This window comes from Nicrophorus vespilloides, unplaced genomic scaffold (assembly GCF_001412225.1).
Source record: "Nicrophorus vespilloides isolate i.1.1-1 unplaced genomic scaffold, Nicve_v1.0, whole genome shotgun sequence".
In the NCBI taxonomy this organism is placed as follows: Eukaryota; Metazoa; Arthropoda; class Insecta; order Coleoptera; family Silphidae; genus Nicrophorus; species Nicrophorus vespilloides.
In genome coordinates this window covers 51,249-70,643 of record NW_017097246.1, presented here as the reverse complement: position 1 = coordinate 70,643, position 19,395 = coordinate 51,249, and the positions used below count along the sequence as shown (strand labels likewise).

General features: G+C 32.7%; 1 protein-coding gene across 1 annotated transcript in view; it reads right to left on the bottom strand.

Annotated features, from left to right (window-relative positions):
* Positions 1–5,593: 5,593 nt before the first annotated feature.
* LOC108559545 (decaprenyl-diphosphate synthase subunit 1) overlaps positions 5,594–19,395 on the bottom strand; it is a 16,579-nt gene continuing 2,777 nt past the window's right edge. The window contains exons 2-4 of the mRNA XM_017916862.1: positions 9,093–9,290; positions 8,143–8,282; positions 5,594–5,789 (exon numbers count right to left, since the gene is read on the bottom strand). Of these exons, the coding sequence (XP_017772351.1) occupies positions 5,609–5,789; positions 8,143–8,282; positions 9,093–9,290 (519 nt within the window). The 3' untranslated portion in view covers positions 5,594–5,608. The remainder of the gene's footprint in view (positions 5,790–8,142; positions 8,283–9,092; positions 9,291–19,395) is intronic.

The window sequence follows — 19,395 nt, the reverse complement described above, 5'->3', positions numbered from 1 at the left end:
TGAATCATATAAGATTATCGCATCTCACTCTGTAACAATTGTAGGAATGCTGGGATATCGATCTGTTTCATATTCCGTATTTTTTGGACTATAAACGCACCTTTTTGGGTCTATATCGCAAGCCCGACAACCGAAAGACCGTTTATTGAAATACCGACTATATCGAAATCCCGACTATATAGAAATTTTATAATTTTTACAATAACATTTTTAAATTATTTTGAAGCATAGTCATACTATTAATATTTTGAAGAAACTCACTTATAATTTTTATCATAATAATAACTATAAATATTATTAAATATTATTATTCATTATAAGAAATATTTTATAAGAAAATTTGTTTATTAATTGTTATTATTTAATATTTATAACAATAAATTAATTTTAATTTAGAATATTTCTTAATTTTAAGTTCTATTGAGTCAATGAAAACAAATACAATAATAAATATATATATTGTTATTAATAGTTAATAACAACAATTTATAATCTCAACTCCTCCCGTTATATTCTAGAAATAAAAAACTCGAGCGATGAATTTTTAAAATTATCTTTATTATAATACAAAAANNTCGGGATTTTGATACAGTCGAGCTATTCCGCGAAGATAACTCATTAATGTTCTGTTTTGGCGGTCATATATAATAAAAGACAGTGTCGAGATTTCGATACAGTCGGAATTTCGAACGTCGAGATTTCGAATGTCGGGATTTTGATTGTCCCCATTGTGGACCCCCATTATCATTTCATAGACCCCAAATTTTTTTTCGCTGACGTAGACCCCTTGCAGGTTGTCATAGTCCCCTGGGGGGTCGATATAGACCACTTTGGGAATCACTGGCTTAGAGTAATAAAACCCTTTTGGAGAAACGCTCTTTTTCTCATATTTTGTTAGTTTTACGAATCATTTATGTCACCCTCTTGAAAGGGACAGTATGTGAAAAACGGGCAGCTAACTATACAAACTATGCCACCCACATGGAAATTAGCCCCTACCCTTAGAATATTATTCTGTATTAAGTACGTCTTCTTACATATAAGACGACACTTATGTTATTTTAAGTTAGTCCTAGTCCTAGGAAGAGTCCCAGTCCTAAGAACAACCTAGTCCTAGTAATAGTTCTAGTTTTATACTAATCTTGAACAGCAACCTATGCTTGTAGCAACTGGAAGCTAGATTAAAAATCTTCATCACCTAAGTGTTAAATAAATACTATTATTGCACTAACTTTAATCTAGACTCTTCTGTAAAACCCACTAAGACTCCACATTGACAATACAACAAATATTTCCATTATTCTTTAACAATTTCTCTTGAATTAACTACACATAATGTGATTTGTTGGAAAGGTAAAGACCACCTTACAGTACTGATTGTTATTATTTCGGCGATCGATTGAAAGTCCAAAAAAAAATCGATATTTAGCAAACAATGAGGAATTCGCACGCGACATAAGCGGCGTTGCGTAAGCCGTCGCCGCTATTTATCATTTACTTTCCGCGTACTTTGTACGTACAGCAAGTATGCAACGAGAGAGAGTGCACATAACAGGCAGCAGGAGAAGGAACAAAAAAAAATAAATACTTAAATTACACTTTTACGGCCGACTTAAATAAAAGATCGATGGATACGAAACTCGTTACTTTCTCCTTCACGAGACGAAAATAAATCTGTTTTGCGATTACGCAACACGATTATTATCGTTTTTATTATTGTTATTATTAATAATATCATGTTAGTATTTTCTGGAAAAAAAAAGAATGCTCGAAAAAGCAAAGTTATCACATTTTATTGATTTTTTTCAGAAACTATAGTAGATAGAATGGATCCAAAAGATGCACATAAAAGCTGGATGTTTTGAAAACATTCGTTTGGACGTATTTCAAAAACTTTACTAACTAAAAATTTCAGAATATTATATTATTGTATAGACAAATAAGAATCTATTGGAAGAACCGTGTCTATTTTAAAAATTATATAAATGTCAAACGTGAATATTTTTTTTTTAATTAACACACTAATTTATTCATCTATGAACTACGATAATATCTGTTTAAACCTTTAAATTTCAACAAGATGCATGAAAAAACAAAGAACTAATTTGTAGCTCGCACTTGATCATCATTAAAAATAAATGGATTAATCTAATTCGTAAATATTGAAGAAATATTGCAGTATCAAATGTGCAGAAATAGAAATCGTCAGAATTCAAATCCAAACAACTTTCGGCAATTTAAATTTAGACATTTTTTTAGATGACTGTTATTGTTTCATTTTGAATTTATTACTTTCAAGTTTTCATCTGAATTATGGAGATTAAGATTTTTATATTTTCAAAGGTGAGATAATTTTTAGAAAGTATATTTTGCATTATTTAGATGAAACAACTTTAAACCGAAGTTCTTCATCTTCTTGAGGATTGGATCAGAGTTTGTTGCATGGATTGATACGGCGATGATTAACGGCGAAAATATTTAGGAAGTGACGGCTTCGCGCACACGTTAGACATAATAACAATTGTCGATTGGCATTCAGGACGGAAGGCTGTAATGTAATTGCAGTTTGCAATCCGCGGGCGCCGAAATCATTTGCTAATTGTTTAGAAAAAGCGCTCCTCTTTTGGTCACGAAACGCGTGCACGGAATCCGCGCACTTTCCATATGCAAACTGCATTTAATCGACCGGCAATTACCCACCAAATTCGTCAACTTAAATTTAGACCATTCCAATAGCAAATTGTAGATTCCAATAAGCTATTCGTGCTGCAAGATATCTGTTTCCAATGACTGAGGGGGGAAAACGCAAAAGTCGCAAATAGTTCTAAATACGCTATTCATGTGCGAAATGTTACAAGATCTTCGCTTCCGATACCTTCAATAAATAATAGCCATAATCGTTCGTACTTGGCTTACTTTCGTTGAGGAGGAGAGGGCGACACAATGAATCTATGTATAATAGCAATTCGGATCATTTAATGACCTCTTCGTGCCACCAGAACGGTCGTCATCACGCGACGACATGCCAATTAACGACGGTAATTGCCATCCTCTCTCGTCGCACTTAATTAATCCGCCAATTTCAAATTAAATATTATCCTTAAGCAAATCACACTTATTTGTTTGCAAAGGCGACACTCGCACTCTAGGTTCATTGCCATTTGCGTTACGCAAAGACCGAGTTGCCAATACAATTGCCCAACAGGACAATAAATAAAGAAATATCACGGCGTGTCCTTTTGACAAGAAGACGAAACATGCATTGATTGCAGGATAATTTAAAGTTAAATAAGATTATAAATCTCATTTTTGTCTTTGATTTATAAATATATTTTAAATTGAGTAATTTACAGTACTAAAGTATATTTGTTCCAAGTTCCAAGAAATTAGTGGAGAGACGGAATTTTCTTTGGACTTGACTTTAATACGAAAGAGGATACTACGAGAAATACAAATTTCTTGGCGATTGTAGTACGTGCACACGGATACCGGGAATTCCTCCTGTACGTGTTGAACTTGACTTTGCGGAGGAAACAAAGCGCCAAGCAAAAGGAAGGATTGCCGTGGGAATGAACGAACGAACCGTGTATGGAAATAAAAACCTTCTTTTTGTCGCTATTTACAAAATGCATTAGGATTTGCAAAACGATTTTTGCGCAACAGAAGTGCGTGTCCATCTGCAAATATTGACGGACGGCCTCTCAAATACTTTGCGCAAACAATTTTAACGCCTCTCCTTCTACTGTGCCACCCATCATCATCATAGTTAAAGTTCTTCGTTGAATTGGCATCTTCGATTTGCATTCAGCGTGCAACGTCCGATCGATACGATCATCTTCGTCAAAGGCGCTTCATCTTCACGGCACGTAACGCCGAACGGATCCCCAGTCGCAATATCAATCATTGCTTTCTATAACGATCATACATTAAGTACAGCACACTCTCAAATTGGTTATGCGTGAAGGCTTCTCCACGTGCGGCCACGCACCGAAAGCAAACACAGAAGTCCAAGTAAATAAGGAAACACTATTGTTCCCGGCTCGAGGAAAGAGTTACTCCCTAACCCAAATTCCCACACGTACAAGTAGAAATCAATGCAGGTCCAAGAAGAAAGTGCAGCTAGTTGTAATAAAACTGGAGTAGTCCATTAAAAAAAATAACGTATATTTGAAGACGACAGTAATAACCGTTCATCATCCAAATAGAATAACATTCTTGAACAAACTAAACATTAAATATAATAAATTAATTAAGTTACACATTTTAAGATTAAGAATAAAAGAAGAATTAAGCTGTTAAATATAATAAACTGGTCAGGTTTTCGTTGCTGAAGAGATCAACGTGAGATCAAAGGCTAGAGGAATGCAATAAATATGGTGATTACAAAACTAATACACGATTCAACCCATCGCTCATAGCACGATGTAAACAACGTACAAGTCATTCGATTAAATCATTACTAAATCCATTGAAATTGAGTCGATTCAATTAATGCCAAACATTTCTGAGCGTAACAAAAATAAAAGAAGACATCACGGCAGAAATGATTAGTAATCGATTGAAGTAATCATCGAAGGCGATAAAAATCTGTCAAAGACAAAGAGGAGAGAACGAGGCCGTTCAATCGAACGGACGGACGAAGATGCTGTTGCTGCTGCACAACAATGAGAAAAAGAAATTCAATTAATCAACGACGAACAAGGACGAGAAGCAGTTGCTGCAAGGAGCGAGAGAAAATCAAACACTTTCAAAAAGTTCATTTCGCAAATTGCCGATGAAAACTTTCTCGATCGAAGAAGAAAATCACTCTCCATGTAAAACAACTTTTGATTATTTTTTTATATTACATCGAATCAATTTCAATATATTTATTCTGAATTTAATTTATAATAAACCTTAATACTGAATACATTTGTTTTGCTGATTAAACGTATTACTTGCGTTTATGGGTATACAAAGAGAGTTGCGATGAAATCTTGCATGTTTCTCCACATGTCTACATTGCAAGAATAAGAGAAATAATCTGTTGCGAATTAGTATTGATAATTGAAGATTAAATATGTTACTGCAGAGTAAGTGTGTCATATACAATTACACAAAAAAAAAACGAGCAGATTACTGTTAATACCAACCAAAGGATTGTTAGCTCTGGAAGGCCTTCGAGCAATTACTTCATTTGTCTGAGGAAGAAGAAGTAGAAAAAAAAATGAGCAGAAGGAAAGAACGGCTCTTTCTATCTGCTCATATTCAGGTGACGGCCAAGAACGGGAGCCTGCAATTAAGAGGCGAGTTGCGAACTCTAATATAAAATGTATTTATTGGCAAACACACGCCAAGTCCACACACACACACACATCAAACCAACATGCAATTAGTACTATAATAATTCAAGTGCCAAGAGGCCGAAATCATTGCGAAACGTTCGATCAAAAGGAACTGGGTTAGATGCAGGTTCGCTTTTCATTTATTTGCAAGTAACGTCGCGTTTCGTTTAAACGAATGAGAGGATTTTATTCATTCACGAACATCATCATCGCGGTTTTCCTTACTGGAAAAATCATTGAGATGCCGGACGAATAAAGTTCGACCATAAATAATAAGGTAATAATTATTTATAAAAGAAAAAGAAAAGACGCTCTAGCCTCACCTTCTTATGATTCCACATCACATTCACGCTGGGTTTGCCTCTGCGAAAATCCGATTGATCGATCACGTCGTCATGGACCAAGGAGGCCGTATGGATCATCTCTGAAATCATCGCAACTTCCCTCTGCGACGGTATTAAACCACTGCAAAAAAAAAACAATAATTTATTAAATATTTAATTAATTGTATTATCAAACACAAATATTCGCATCAAGCGAAGTAAATAAGAAATGTTATTGCAGAATATTAGACAACAAACGTTAGTTTGTAATCACCACGCAACTAACTTCCTTCGTCAATATTGCTTAACTTCAATCAACGTTAAGATAAAACAAACAATTTACAGCTTTGGCATTTGTGCTTAATTGGTTGTGAATGAATAAGTCGATCCTCGGACTTTAATTAACCATTGTCGCATGATTTTAAATACTTTCCATTTCGCATCTCATTTCATATATATATTTTTAATTTATAAAATATCAAGAAGTAATAAAGTCCGCTTTTTAATTACTGCAATAACGACATTCAACTAATTACAGGATCCCATCAAAGCGCAAGAGATTTTCATTTACATTTTATATTTCCTTCGGTTATTTACAATTTATGAAAGCAATGATTATTCAATAAATATTTTACAATGATTTGAATATTATAAATTATTATACATTTTCTTGTCTTATTTAAAATGTATAACAGTATTGATTATTCAATATAAATTATTACAAATTTACAATGTTGATATTAATTTCGTTGATTTCCTTAAATACAACTTTTAGTTTAGATGGGAAATAAGTATTTAATTTGATTTCAATATACAAAATCTGTTAAAATGTTAATTTACTATGGGAAACGGAAAATATAAAGATAGTCGAATACAAATTCGATTCTAATAGCATCAATATTAAGTGTTTAACACAATTAAGGATATCTCTTGGATCTTCCAAAAAAGAGGTCTTAAAGCACCCGAGAAATTGTATTATATGTATATATTTGTAATATATAGGAAACAATTATGTTGTTTTACATATACCTAGGATATAGTTGAAATCTAATGGGCTGGGCAAACCGAACCGAACCAATTAAATCAATAGATATGTAACGCAATTTACGTAACGCATTTTTCCCCACATTTTATTATTATTTTTTTTTTATGTAAGATCGTTCAGTTAGAAAGTATCGGTTCCTGCGATGGATTCATTTCATACCCATTCTGCCAATTAATTATTATCGCGACTAATTGGTCAATTTATCGACGGGGAATTTGCGTTCGATTGCAAAAAAAAGTAGATGTCGCAAGTCTTCTTTTAGCTAATTTCACATCAACGATAAAACTGACTGTTTCATGGGGATGCTTTCCTTTCAAGACGTCGATCTTAACGATCGTTATGTAATGATGATGTTGATGGGAATGCGATGAATGAACGTTCGGGACCTTGGCAGTGGGTTTCTGGTCCCAAGGTCGGCAGGTGTAACCGTAAAATGAACCATCAATAGATGAACGCAATCATCCCAAAACGGGCGGAAGACGCCTTTGAAACCGAGAACCAGATGAAGAAGCGGACGTTGATGATGGAGGAGGCAAAGGTACGTCGTGATGTAACGCAACTAGTTACGTGCACGGGCATCTCAAGAACCACCAGAGGCAAACACATAAATTCGTTCACGTGACACCGAAGGAAACGAACTTTGATTCCATTAGAATCAATATACCAGTAAAACCAAAGATAATTTTGGAAACGTTCGATTCTCGAAACATTTGTATGTGAATTGCTTAAGTAACGAATACAAATATTTATACGTTGCAGCCACTTGTAGTGTAATTAATTATTAATAAAAATTATAAGCTTTTTCAAGATAATATAAAAAATTGAATGCAACATAAAAACTACATATTTTCTTAACTTATTAACATCACAGTTATGAAATTATCGTATATTCAAAAGTATATTTTACTTGTATTTTATTCTAGCATTAACTCATTCAATGTTTAAAGTTTTGAACTTAATTATATAATATTAATATACTAGTGTTAGTATATCTGCAATTGAAGCTTCGAGTAGAATAATTAATAAAATAAGACGTAAGCAAGAAGTATTTGAGATTCATTTGAGGAAAAGCGCAAAAAGAAGTCGTAAAATCCAAGGAGCCGAACGAGAGAGGAATTCCAGAATTAAACATATTCGTTGAGAGCATGGAATACCAATTAGGTCGAACCCATCTCTCGAGTTCTTTCTGGTCGGCAAAGAGGTAATCAGAGAAGACGAGGGAATTCACCTGACCGCATGCACGGAAATTAATGGACCTCGGCCTGTGTCGAAAGGCCAATTACACCTCTTTATCTACGCGCGCATCGGTCCACCTCGCATTACGTAATTCCGATTCGAAACCGATTGCTTTTGGGCCCACGGATAAGCATAGATATATATTCAGAAAGTATTATTGACTTGAAAACGTACATTATTATGCAATAGATTTGTTGAATACTGAATTATTTACCTTTTGCCTTTGTACATGTGGTAGTTGATGGCGCGAGCCATCAAGATCGCAACCATCGGTCGGATGGCTTTTCCTTGTCCATCGAAGTAGTAAGTCGCTATTTCGTGCAGCTCTTCTTGGTACGTGTTCCTGCGAAGAGCCTTAACAAAAAGGAAAAAAACAAGAAAACGACATTAAAACAACGCATTTTTTCATGTAAATCTAAGGTGATAACAATCGTCTTTTGCTAATTATAACGTCCTTCCAATGCACGGATTAAGTGCGCATCTGTAGAAGTGTACGCAGGTGATTAACACCTGAGGAACGTTGATATTTCGCACAAATTACAATCAATTTTGTAACGCGATGTACACAAACGCACACACACGATGCAAAGTGGTACAATAACCTGCCTCCGGGTAAATGTAACCTTGATGGTAGAACTTTTAGAGATGGATCATATCATCACGATGTTAAACTTTGGGCTCCATCCATGTGAACTATACGAAGAAACAGGTTAATTGCGGCACTTTCCGAAAATGAAAAAAAACAAGTGAAAGCTAATTTTTCTGTTCACAATATGTACATAAGTAATTATCAAATAGGATTTAATCAACATTTTATAATTATCGTAATTTAAATACGAAAAAAAATAATAATTGTTTCGTGTTTTTATTTTTTTTTAATTAATTAAGTTTTGATTATTCACGCAACTTTTGGGTACGTTAAACTTGGAGAGTTCGAAAAAAAGAAATGTGTAATTAAAAATTTAAAAAAAAAACATAAATATACATAAGGAAAATATGATTGAACTTTCGAAAAGTTACACAAAATCTGAAACGATCCAATCACATGGCGAAAATGGACAAAGGTTAATGAACTTCTTGCATAAAACATGTGAGAAGTGTAAAAATAGAGTAGTGATTAGTTTTCAAAGTAGATTAGGGTTACTTAGAGGAAAGTATATTTACTTGTCTGATGTAGCCATAAACATCCTTAAGATCATCCTCCAGAAGATGGTAAGGATCTACTTGGTATTCCGGCAGTGATCCCGGTTGCTGTGTCCTCATCGTTGCAAGACTCCTCGCTGTTGCTGCAAACTCGGGCCTGCTGCAAGGGTGAAGACTTCCAACGGAAGCAGCAGCCGCCGCCGACGCAGCCAAAGTGTTCTGCAAAAAAGAAACAAACCATGAGTATCCAGTTTTTCCAACAACGACCTTTTGACACAAGCGTGGCATTTAGCGAAACTTTCCCGATTCCCAAATAATTTATGTGTAATTTAAACCTGCGCTTATGCAAAAATTTTGTACGTGCATATTTCGGGACAAAATTTATGCGCGGAGAAAGAACGTCGGTCAGAAGAAGAGGAAAAAAAAAACAACGTCAATTCGCGCGCTTTCTCCTCTCGAACTATTTGCACCTCTCGAAGTTCATTAAAAGTCTACTGATTTGCATACAGACAACGATTACGGTTGTATTAAGCAAATTGAAGAATTCGTAACAATGAACAACAATTAGTTGAAAACCTAATATAAATGAATTTCAAATCCAAATAGAGATACGTGAAAATAAACTGAAGACAGAAAACGTATATAAACTTAAGTCGCAGATGTTAAAATCAAAAGTTTAGAATTAGCAAGAAGGCAAAGAAGGTCAACCACCTGACGACAGTTTAGAAATTACATTTGTAATATATTACTTGTTCTCTGTCAGATGTAAATATGAATTATTTATTACATTTTTTGGATAAATTCGAAGGAAAAACCAAAGAACTAGCAATTGAATGCAATCGATTCTCACATTTTTTTTCAATAATTTCCAAATGTTAATCCACCAATCAGATATGAATCACGTCTGATATAATTGATGATGATCCGCGTTACGTAACACTTGATTCACAACCTGGTATACACATTTTTTTAAAATAACATAATTAAGATCAAAGATCGATAAAGTCAGTTGATTTGCATTTTTAATTAATTAACTCGTTAAATGTTATCAAAAATAATTTAATTTCTTTTTTTTGTGTTCAAAATAATTATCAAATAATACAACTATCAATGAGGGCTTAGTCTTTAGTTATAAGAACCAAAATGAAATATTTAATTCCCAAAAGTAGGGTCTTCTAAGCCAAATAAGATGGAATCACCAACAAAAATGATAAAGTTGTTTCTTTTCATTTAATATTTTGTTCAAAGCAAAAACTAGGTTAGTTGGATGTCGGATTTCCATTTTAGAAACACGGAGAAGTAGTCAAGTTTCAAAATTGGGTGTGGCAATGTTTACATCTACCACCGACCGACAATAATTTCAGTACCATATGGAAGCTGGCACAGCAAAGAGCATATGGTAATCCAAAGAGAGCTGCTGATTCACCAGAAGAAGGTAATAGCAATTCTAAGATACGAAGATCGCGTTTCCGGTGCCGACGAACATTTCCGGACAGGTTTTTGGATGAGGCCTTTTTCGGTGAAAGCGAAGACAACTTTCGATCACTTTCTTAACAAAAACTTTCGTGCTGCTTGCACCACCGTCGCATCTTCGAGAAGATGTACAATCATAATTATAATAAGAGACCCTTTATTGATAATGAAAAGCGCTGCAATTTTTTTTTTATATCAGAACTCGTTTCGAGAAGAGGAGGAAAATTGGTCTGGGTGTTCTACACTCGTGAACAGCAGACACGTCACTTTCACATTCCACGGGAATGTGGGTTAGAAGAAGCTGCGCTGCGGGCCATCATCTTCATCTTCTTCTTCGGAACGGCGACAGTAACAAGAGCTGAAAGGTACAGGTGTATAGTAGCGACGACAGCATTTTCGACTTCTTCTCGTTGCGCACACACCTCGCGGATTGGCCAACGACGTTTGACCCCAGAGATCATTTACCTATTTAGATTATTAATAATTTTGTAATGCCTTTTACCATCGAAAGGACCTTGGGTTCTATTCATACACGATAATCGGAGATTGCGGACCGGGGAGAAACAACGCAAAACAAAAAAAAAAACATAAATATTTCCACACACTCACACAAGAAATCAACAAATATAAGCGAGATTCCTTGTACAAAACAAAACACATGCATCGACAATTTCTAATTAATCGCTAGATTTATTCCTATCCAATTGCTTTTGATTGTTTTCAAATAAAATACATTTAAGCAATGATTATTATTTCTTTAAGATTTCAGAAACCACTCAAGTTAATTAGATCATCGAATATGCAAATTAAAGAAGAAATTCTGGCCTTTCAAATGAGCTAGATTTGAGCTATTTACCATTCTCTTGTAATAAACTGTCAAATTTAAATTGCCACGCATGGAAAATTTAATTTTTCCAAAATATTCTGATTAGTAACTGTACGTAAAATTGTAATTGAAATATACAAAATTGCAAAATTTCCAACCTAATTATTTCATACAAAAGTGACAACAACAAAATACGAAATCATGGATGTGTTATATATTATTATTTTTTTTGTAATGAATGAAAATAAATAATTGGATTACACAACAACATCAGAGAGGCTGCGAAATATGCCTAATTGCAAAGAGTCGGATGCAGCCAACAAACAGCAACAACAACAACAACAAAAAAGTTGTGACAATGGGAAGTACGATTAAAGCACCATTAGATTGTCGGCGCGTCACTAATTCGACTTAATGTCAGGATGAACGTGTGTATGTGTGACACCTGTGACGAGGAGTTAAACTTGCGACAGAGCAGCAACAACTAATTAGCAATTAACAGCTAAAAGCGCAGCTGTTTTTTTTTCTTCTTCAAATTACATCTCTCTCTTCTGAAATTTAGAAAACGCGAAATTATAGAGAGATAGATAGATGGAAAAAAAAATATATGCTGCACATAAGTTTTAGTAGTACACAATATGCAATTCGCGTTTGCGAAACTCGTATCGCAATCGGATGCAATTCGAGAGATATAAAAGAGCGTTGCAATAACTCACCGTTTTATTCTAATTCCGTTCGGTACGTGTATTTCAATTTACTCTTGTTGTTGTTATTACATATACATTTTTGTATTATTACCCGTTTTTTTTTTTTCATAATCCTAAATCGTTTTATTGAGAGCAGAACGAGGATTTCGAAACGAACCACACACACACACACACATCGACATCGAATTTCGCAAAACCAAACGATTTTATTATTATTATTCCTCGACCAATATTGGTGCAAAATTTACATTTTTTTTCTCTCGAAATACGTCAGAACCAAAAAATTTGCATGCTAGTTCTTTCAAAACAAATTCCATAAATCTATTATTATATAATAATTCATAAATAATTACAAACTAATAAACATATGTATAAAAATTTCTTATTTAGTTGTTTCTAAAATAAACATATATTAATTAATAGAAACAATAATCTTGCTGTTTCCTTCATTTAATTACAAATTGAACGAAGGGGAACCGTCCGACTTCCGATTGCTAAATGAGGAGAGAACAAGAGCAAACAGAACAGATCGGATTATATAATTTCGCGAAATCGGCGATTTGATAATAATAATTATTATTGTTGTTATTGGCAAAGAATCTTCACGATGTGCTTTCCAAATGTAGAGAGAGAATCGATTTGGCCACGTTTGTGAAACGCTTTTGCAATGAGAGACGACAGAGAGAGGAGAAGTTCGTTAAATGGAAATGATTTTTTATTTTATTTTATTTTTATTTACGCGCTTCTCCCATTAACACATATCTTTCTTAATTCTTAGAATTATGTCCACAGATTGCGAATGCATTTTTTTTTATATAAGTAAATAACATTTACTTAATATTTTTCAACTTAATTAAAAGTTAGCAAACTTTTGCACAAATCAATAAAATAAAATTCTGTTATTTTTTTAACATAAATATTTTCTTATAAATTTATATAGAATCTATTTTCGTTACTTTGTAATTAAAATTGCATTATTTTGAAATTGATTATGTATATTTTATAGCGATTAAAATTTATGTTGCAATTAAAGTCTTCAAACCTATAAACTTGGCAATTAATATAATAAATGGAAAATAAAATATTATATTTATGAATACTTCATGGTAAAGTGTAGCAAAATAAAAAAGGTAAAGACATTCCTAAAGATTAAACCAACAAAAAATAAAGTTTGCTGATCCTTATTTAGTGATGTCCCAATTAAAATAACTTTATATAATTATAATATGCAGTTTCGAATCAATTGAAGCTACGACTATTGAGGATAAATCTATTAAATATAATGCATTCTTGAATACATAATAAAAATTGTTAAATTAACAGTAAACAAAAATAAAGCAGATTTGAGCAAAGATTGTAATAATTCCGCATTGCTCACTTGTTATTGTTGTTCTTTTCGGTAATCTTTCTTAATCTTGACTTAAGTGAAACAAATTTATGTGCATCTACTTGTTTTCTACATTATTTATACTACATATTTCTTTTTTTTTAACCAAACGGAGGAGTCCTTCTGCAGATGACTCAATCTCCGAATGAAAAATGCATGACTGCAACTTCGATATCCGGAACGTAAACTCGCGAAAGAATGAGAGTTAAAGAAAGAGACAACATCGATTGCAGATTATCCAACAACAGCAGCAGCATCTTCGTGAGAGCTTCACTTGCGCAATTCGTTTTATGCAACGTCTCTCGATTGTTTCGGAGATTTGGGAATTATGCAGATCCGATTTAATTGTATTAAGAATCCGCTGAAGTAATCCATTATTTATTTTATTTTTTTATGTTATTTCGGTGAAAGAGTCGATTATTCAATAATGGTGGAATGCGGATCGTGTGCGTGTACGTATGGATATTACGTGCTGCAAAGGAACTCACTTGAACTGAACGCGATTACGCAACGCACCAAATAAAGTTTCCTGATTCGGCAAATGCCAAAAGGAGAAAGAGAAGTCCGTCTCTTCGATCAATTTTATTATTATTATTTACCCGCAACGTACACTTCATGAACAATTTTTTTTTTCTCTCTTTTCCATATGGAATAACTTTCCAACAAATGTGCATACATTACGGTGAATGCTAATGATTTACATAAAGTTTTAGAAACCTTTTTACCCGAATAGCCCAATTCAGCATTGTCCAAAACTCTTTAATAAACTTAGAATTGCAATCAAAACTTTTGTGCATAACAAAGTGTGAAGTGTTGTGAGCAAAAGTGTGTATTTTCTTGATGAAACCGATCGAATAAAAAGTTGCTGTTTTATTTGTATTTACTTTGTTTCCTTTCCTCTTGTATTTATGTGTTGTGATTTTTTTTTTCTTCTGTTGTTGTTAAATTTCCAGTCGATGAAGAAAGCGAAGTGCTGACCCACTTGCAGGGGAGCAAGGCCACACTCTCACCTCCATCCACACTTGTTGCTCACAACACACACACACATAAATATATATATATATACAAACATACCATCGGTCACGAAGAAACAAGCTACGAAAATGCACTTCAAAAGCGAAACCTCCTCATTATTATCTTCACATTTTATGGTTACCCACTCGTGTGAACATCTAAGATTTACTGCCCATCAAACTATGACTTAAGAATTTCAGTTAATTACTCTAAACATATTCATATCCATTAACTATTCAAACTATTTCAATTCTTTTAACATTACCTTTATCATTCTATAAATATTTTAAAGGATATTTATTTCTTAAGTTAATTTCTTCTTATTCAAACTATTTCAATTCGGCTCTTTCAACCGTACTTTTATAAGAAATTCTTCAAAAGTATTTCAGTCTTCAAACAATACTTTAAAAAAATATTAAAATTTGCTATATTTATGAAATTTCATAGGAATTTCAAGTTACACTTCTCAAACGCAATTATATTTTATATCCAAATTATTCAAAACAATTCGTATCAGAATACCGAGTTAATTGCTTCGCACATATTTTCAACCGCAATTTTATTCAATTATTCAGCGTCTTCAGCTCTACATTTTTTTAAATTATAATTTAATTCAATTATGCTCTATGTTAAACACACATATAGATTTATAAAAATTACAATTATATAAATAATTTCAATTTAAACTAGGTTAATTACCAACACATTTCACTTAAGATGATTTAAATAACGCAAATGTGTAACTACAAAATTCTTAATTGTATGATTATTCTTAGTGCATTGTAATAGCATTAATAAATCATTGAATTTTCTACCAAAAACAGAGAAGTAAAAAATAAATTAATAAATCATTTTGTTAGCTTCAATAAAAAATCATAAATTTATACAAACAAGTATCCATAATTCACCAGAAATTAATTCAAACCCGTAAAAGAAAAACCCACACAAATATTTAATGAAATAATAAAATTACATCTTAGATGGAAAATCTTATAAATTACATCTTAGATTCAAAGTGAAACCTCGCTTAACGAGCAAAATGGAATGTAATAAAAATGATTCGCATAACGAGTGATGATGAGAAGAGAAGTCCCGGATTGCGCGCCTGCTACATCATGTAACATGTAATACACATATTATGTGTATTTTTGAATATGTTTCACTATACGAGTAAAAATCCGGAAATTTTGGAACGGATTAAACTCGCTAAAATTCATTTATAAATGTAGTTTAATGAACACGTAATAACCATTCGTTTTCTGAGCAAACAGTGATATTAATTCTACAAAGTACACATGGAACAGTTAATATCTGGGAAATAAATGGATAAAGTGATAATTTAGTGGTAATATTAGATATAGCAAGAAATAATGACTTAATTTCCAAAATATTTAGAAATTCCTAGAATTTCAATTATCCTTGTAATTTACATAATAATCTAGTACTTTTTTATTATTGTAAATATAAATAAAGTATTAGAAAATTTGAGAAACTTAATTTTTCAAAAACAAATTAGAAAAATAACTCAAAATTTCAATTGCTGTAGCATAATACTAAGAATTTAAAGAAAATATGTATAAATCTATTATTGCTCTTACATTTTCAAAAAGTAATTAACAGTAAATTAAAAATATCTAATATAAATACAGAAGGTAAAAGCAAATACGAGTAAAATAATTAATGTTTTAAGCATGGATATAAAATTCATTTATAATTGTAGTTTAATGAACACGTAATAACCATTCGTTTTCTGAGCAAGCAGTGATATTAAATTCTACAAAGTACACATGGAACAGTTAATATCTGGGAAATAAATGGATAAAGGATAATTTAGTGGTAATATTAGATATAGCAAGAAATAATAACTTAATTGAATTTAATTAAACGGACTCGTTGTTTGCAGCGTGAAATGCTGGTACAAAAGTGAAGTGAAACGAGGCTGGTGTGGATTTTCTTCCTCTGCAGAACCAAACTGTTGCGCAATATACAGACAGTGTGCATTTATGTACATTATGTACATAGAGCGAGAGACACCGATCGATGATATAATGATTTCTATGTATATCAAAAGTGGCGTACGAGTACACTCAACTTTATATGCATTACGGAAAAAAATAACATACGCTTCCTGCTCGATAATAATTCCACGTTCGCGCGGAGGACAAAGTAACGATAAAAATCAAACCTTCGATGGTTTGCAAAAAAACAAGAAATAACATAGACGTGGGTCAAGAAGAGTACATTGAGGAATGCATAAACCAAGATTTGAAAAAAAAAAATAAGTTTCACTTTCAATCGAAAATATTTATTTTCGTTCTTGTATATCCACCAAGTGGGTCGGAAACTCGAGAGACCTGACCTACTGCAAAACCATAAGCAGCTAGTTTTGTTTGCAAAAAGAAATGAAACAACAAAAACCGTTAGATGCAAAATAACTCGATTTCTTTTTTTCTTTAATATATATATATTTCGTTTCGCGAAAATCGCCTTTAAACGACGATTCTTCATCGACATTTGTTCCGATGCGAATCGAATGATATTTTCTACCAATTACGCGCGCGTGTGTAATAGGAAATTTAGAAATTCGCGGTCGAGAAAGGAAGAAAGTATAAGAAGTTCATTAAAATTTTCTAATTAACACAGAGACGCGCACGCATTATCAAATACAAATCGAAATTACAACAATTTCATGCATCTAATTGTTTTTTTTATATGTATATAAATCGGATTTATTTTCTCGCTCATCAAAACGCTAAGTGCAATTTGCAGATTTCATATGAAACGAACGCGAAATGTGAGTCTTTTAATGATGGAATTTATGGTGGATGCGCCGGGTTCGGAGATCGGAGAAAGTGGAATGATTCGAGCCGATGCGAAAATATTCGTTGAATACATTGTAATTTCATAAATACCTATAAAAGGCGTTGTCTCTATTGGACAAGTTTAATTGAAATCGAAGCGCGAATCGAAAATGTAAATTGACTTAATTTAAAAAAATTAATATGGATTTTAACAATGTTGAATAATTATAGAATTTAGGAGAAGACAGAATAAATAAAGCAAAAAAAAATAGAAAATCAAAAATGCGATTGGTGAAGCGCCGAGTGCGAAACTTTCTCTCTGTCTCTCTTTCAACATTTCAAATTCATACGAAATATTAAATAGCGAGAAAGTAAAAGAAAACCAATCGATTTGTAAGTAGGCATCGACGGCGGCGGCGGCGGCGGTGACGACAACAAAAAAAGAAAAGAAAGAAGAAACGTAACGCAAAGTAACGAAAAAAAAATAAAAGAATTTCACATGTAATAAACCGAGAGAAGAATGAAGAGAAAAAAAAACGACAACCGCACCCACAAAAATTTCGTCGATGACCATCAATTTACACAGCGCAAAGATTGCTTTTTTTTAAGTCCACGTACCTGTTTGATTTGGTATTAATGACGGGAAAAACAAAAAAAGGAATGTACTATTAATATAGTTATACAAATAGTAAAATTACATATACAATTATGTAAGTCAATGAACGGGTTTTGAAACATACCAATTCTCATACGGATTTCTCATTAAATATACAATTTATTTTGGTATGTAATGTAAATAATCATCATTTTGTAATATTATGATAATTCAATTCATCAAATCCATTTTTTTTTCCGTTTGAATCATCTTGAACGCAATTGGAGTTCGTCCTTGCACTTTGTGGACTTTTTGGTGCGATATGTGCAGAAGAGAGAGACATAGAAACTGAATGGATTGCAGCCTTGGGCTTTACCATCCCAAAATATGTATAATAATAATGAGACGAAACAAAAATACACACTCAAAATTTTCCTATTAGCACACGACGATTATGCCGAAGGTGGTAACAAAAATTGTGAGCAGCGACCTTCGCTGCAAAATAATCACATTGGTAACCTAGTCAAAAAATAAATAAGAATATATGAAGAAATAACAACTTAAAAAAAAATCCCAAACCGAAGCTGGAGAACTTTTGGTTTCGAATCGAAAGAGAAAAGAAGAGAAAAGTAAGTGAATGAGTAATGATTGCGTTTAGCATATTGAGGAATTCTTGCTGTGCGTGAGGCTGTAACAACAATATTGTGCGATCAATGATAAAAAGTAGGCTAGCAAAGCGGATCCGCGCCGAAGAGCTTCTGCTGCTCTTGAAAATGTTTGTAAAACAATTCGTATTCTCGATCCGTGTGCGTGTATTTCTTTCTATATGTATATATAATTCTACTAACACATGCGACTTTCTCGACTGCTCTATCTTTGTCATAACTTTCTTTTAAAATCATTTATGAGTTTGTGTGTGTGTGTTCGCATACCTCGGAACGACCTGGCCAATTAAAAAGCATTAAATTATAATTATTTTCCTAGTCGCATGAGCACGCATAACTCTATTGAGCTTTTCTCCGATTCTATTCTTGTTTCAAACCTATTTACTACAACCCTTTATTTCAGAGAACGCTTTGGTAAGGAAACAATAGCCTACAGACCTACATTCGACTAATACATCAACTGTTCTTTAACATACATACAAATTGTACTAACATAAAACTAAAGCAATTGAATTAAGTAACTAAAGTTTCCAAAATATTTAGAAATTCCTAGAATTTCAATTATCCTTGTAATTTACATAACAATCTAGTACTTTTTATTATTCTAAATATAAATAAAGTATTAGAAACTTAATTTTTCAAAAGCAAATTCGAAAAATAACTCAAAATTTCAACACTAAAAAAACTGTAAGTTTCGAAAGAATTCCAAGAAAATATGTATAAATCCTCCTACATTTCCAAAAAGTAATCAACAGTAGATTAAAAATATCTAATATCTAATAGAAATACAGAAGGTAAAAGCAAATACGAGTAAAATAATTAATGTTTTAAGCATGGATTATAAATTTCTTAATTA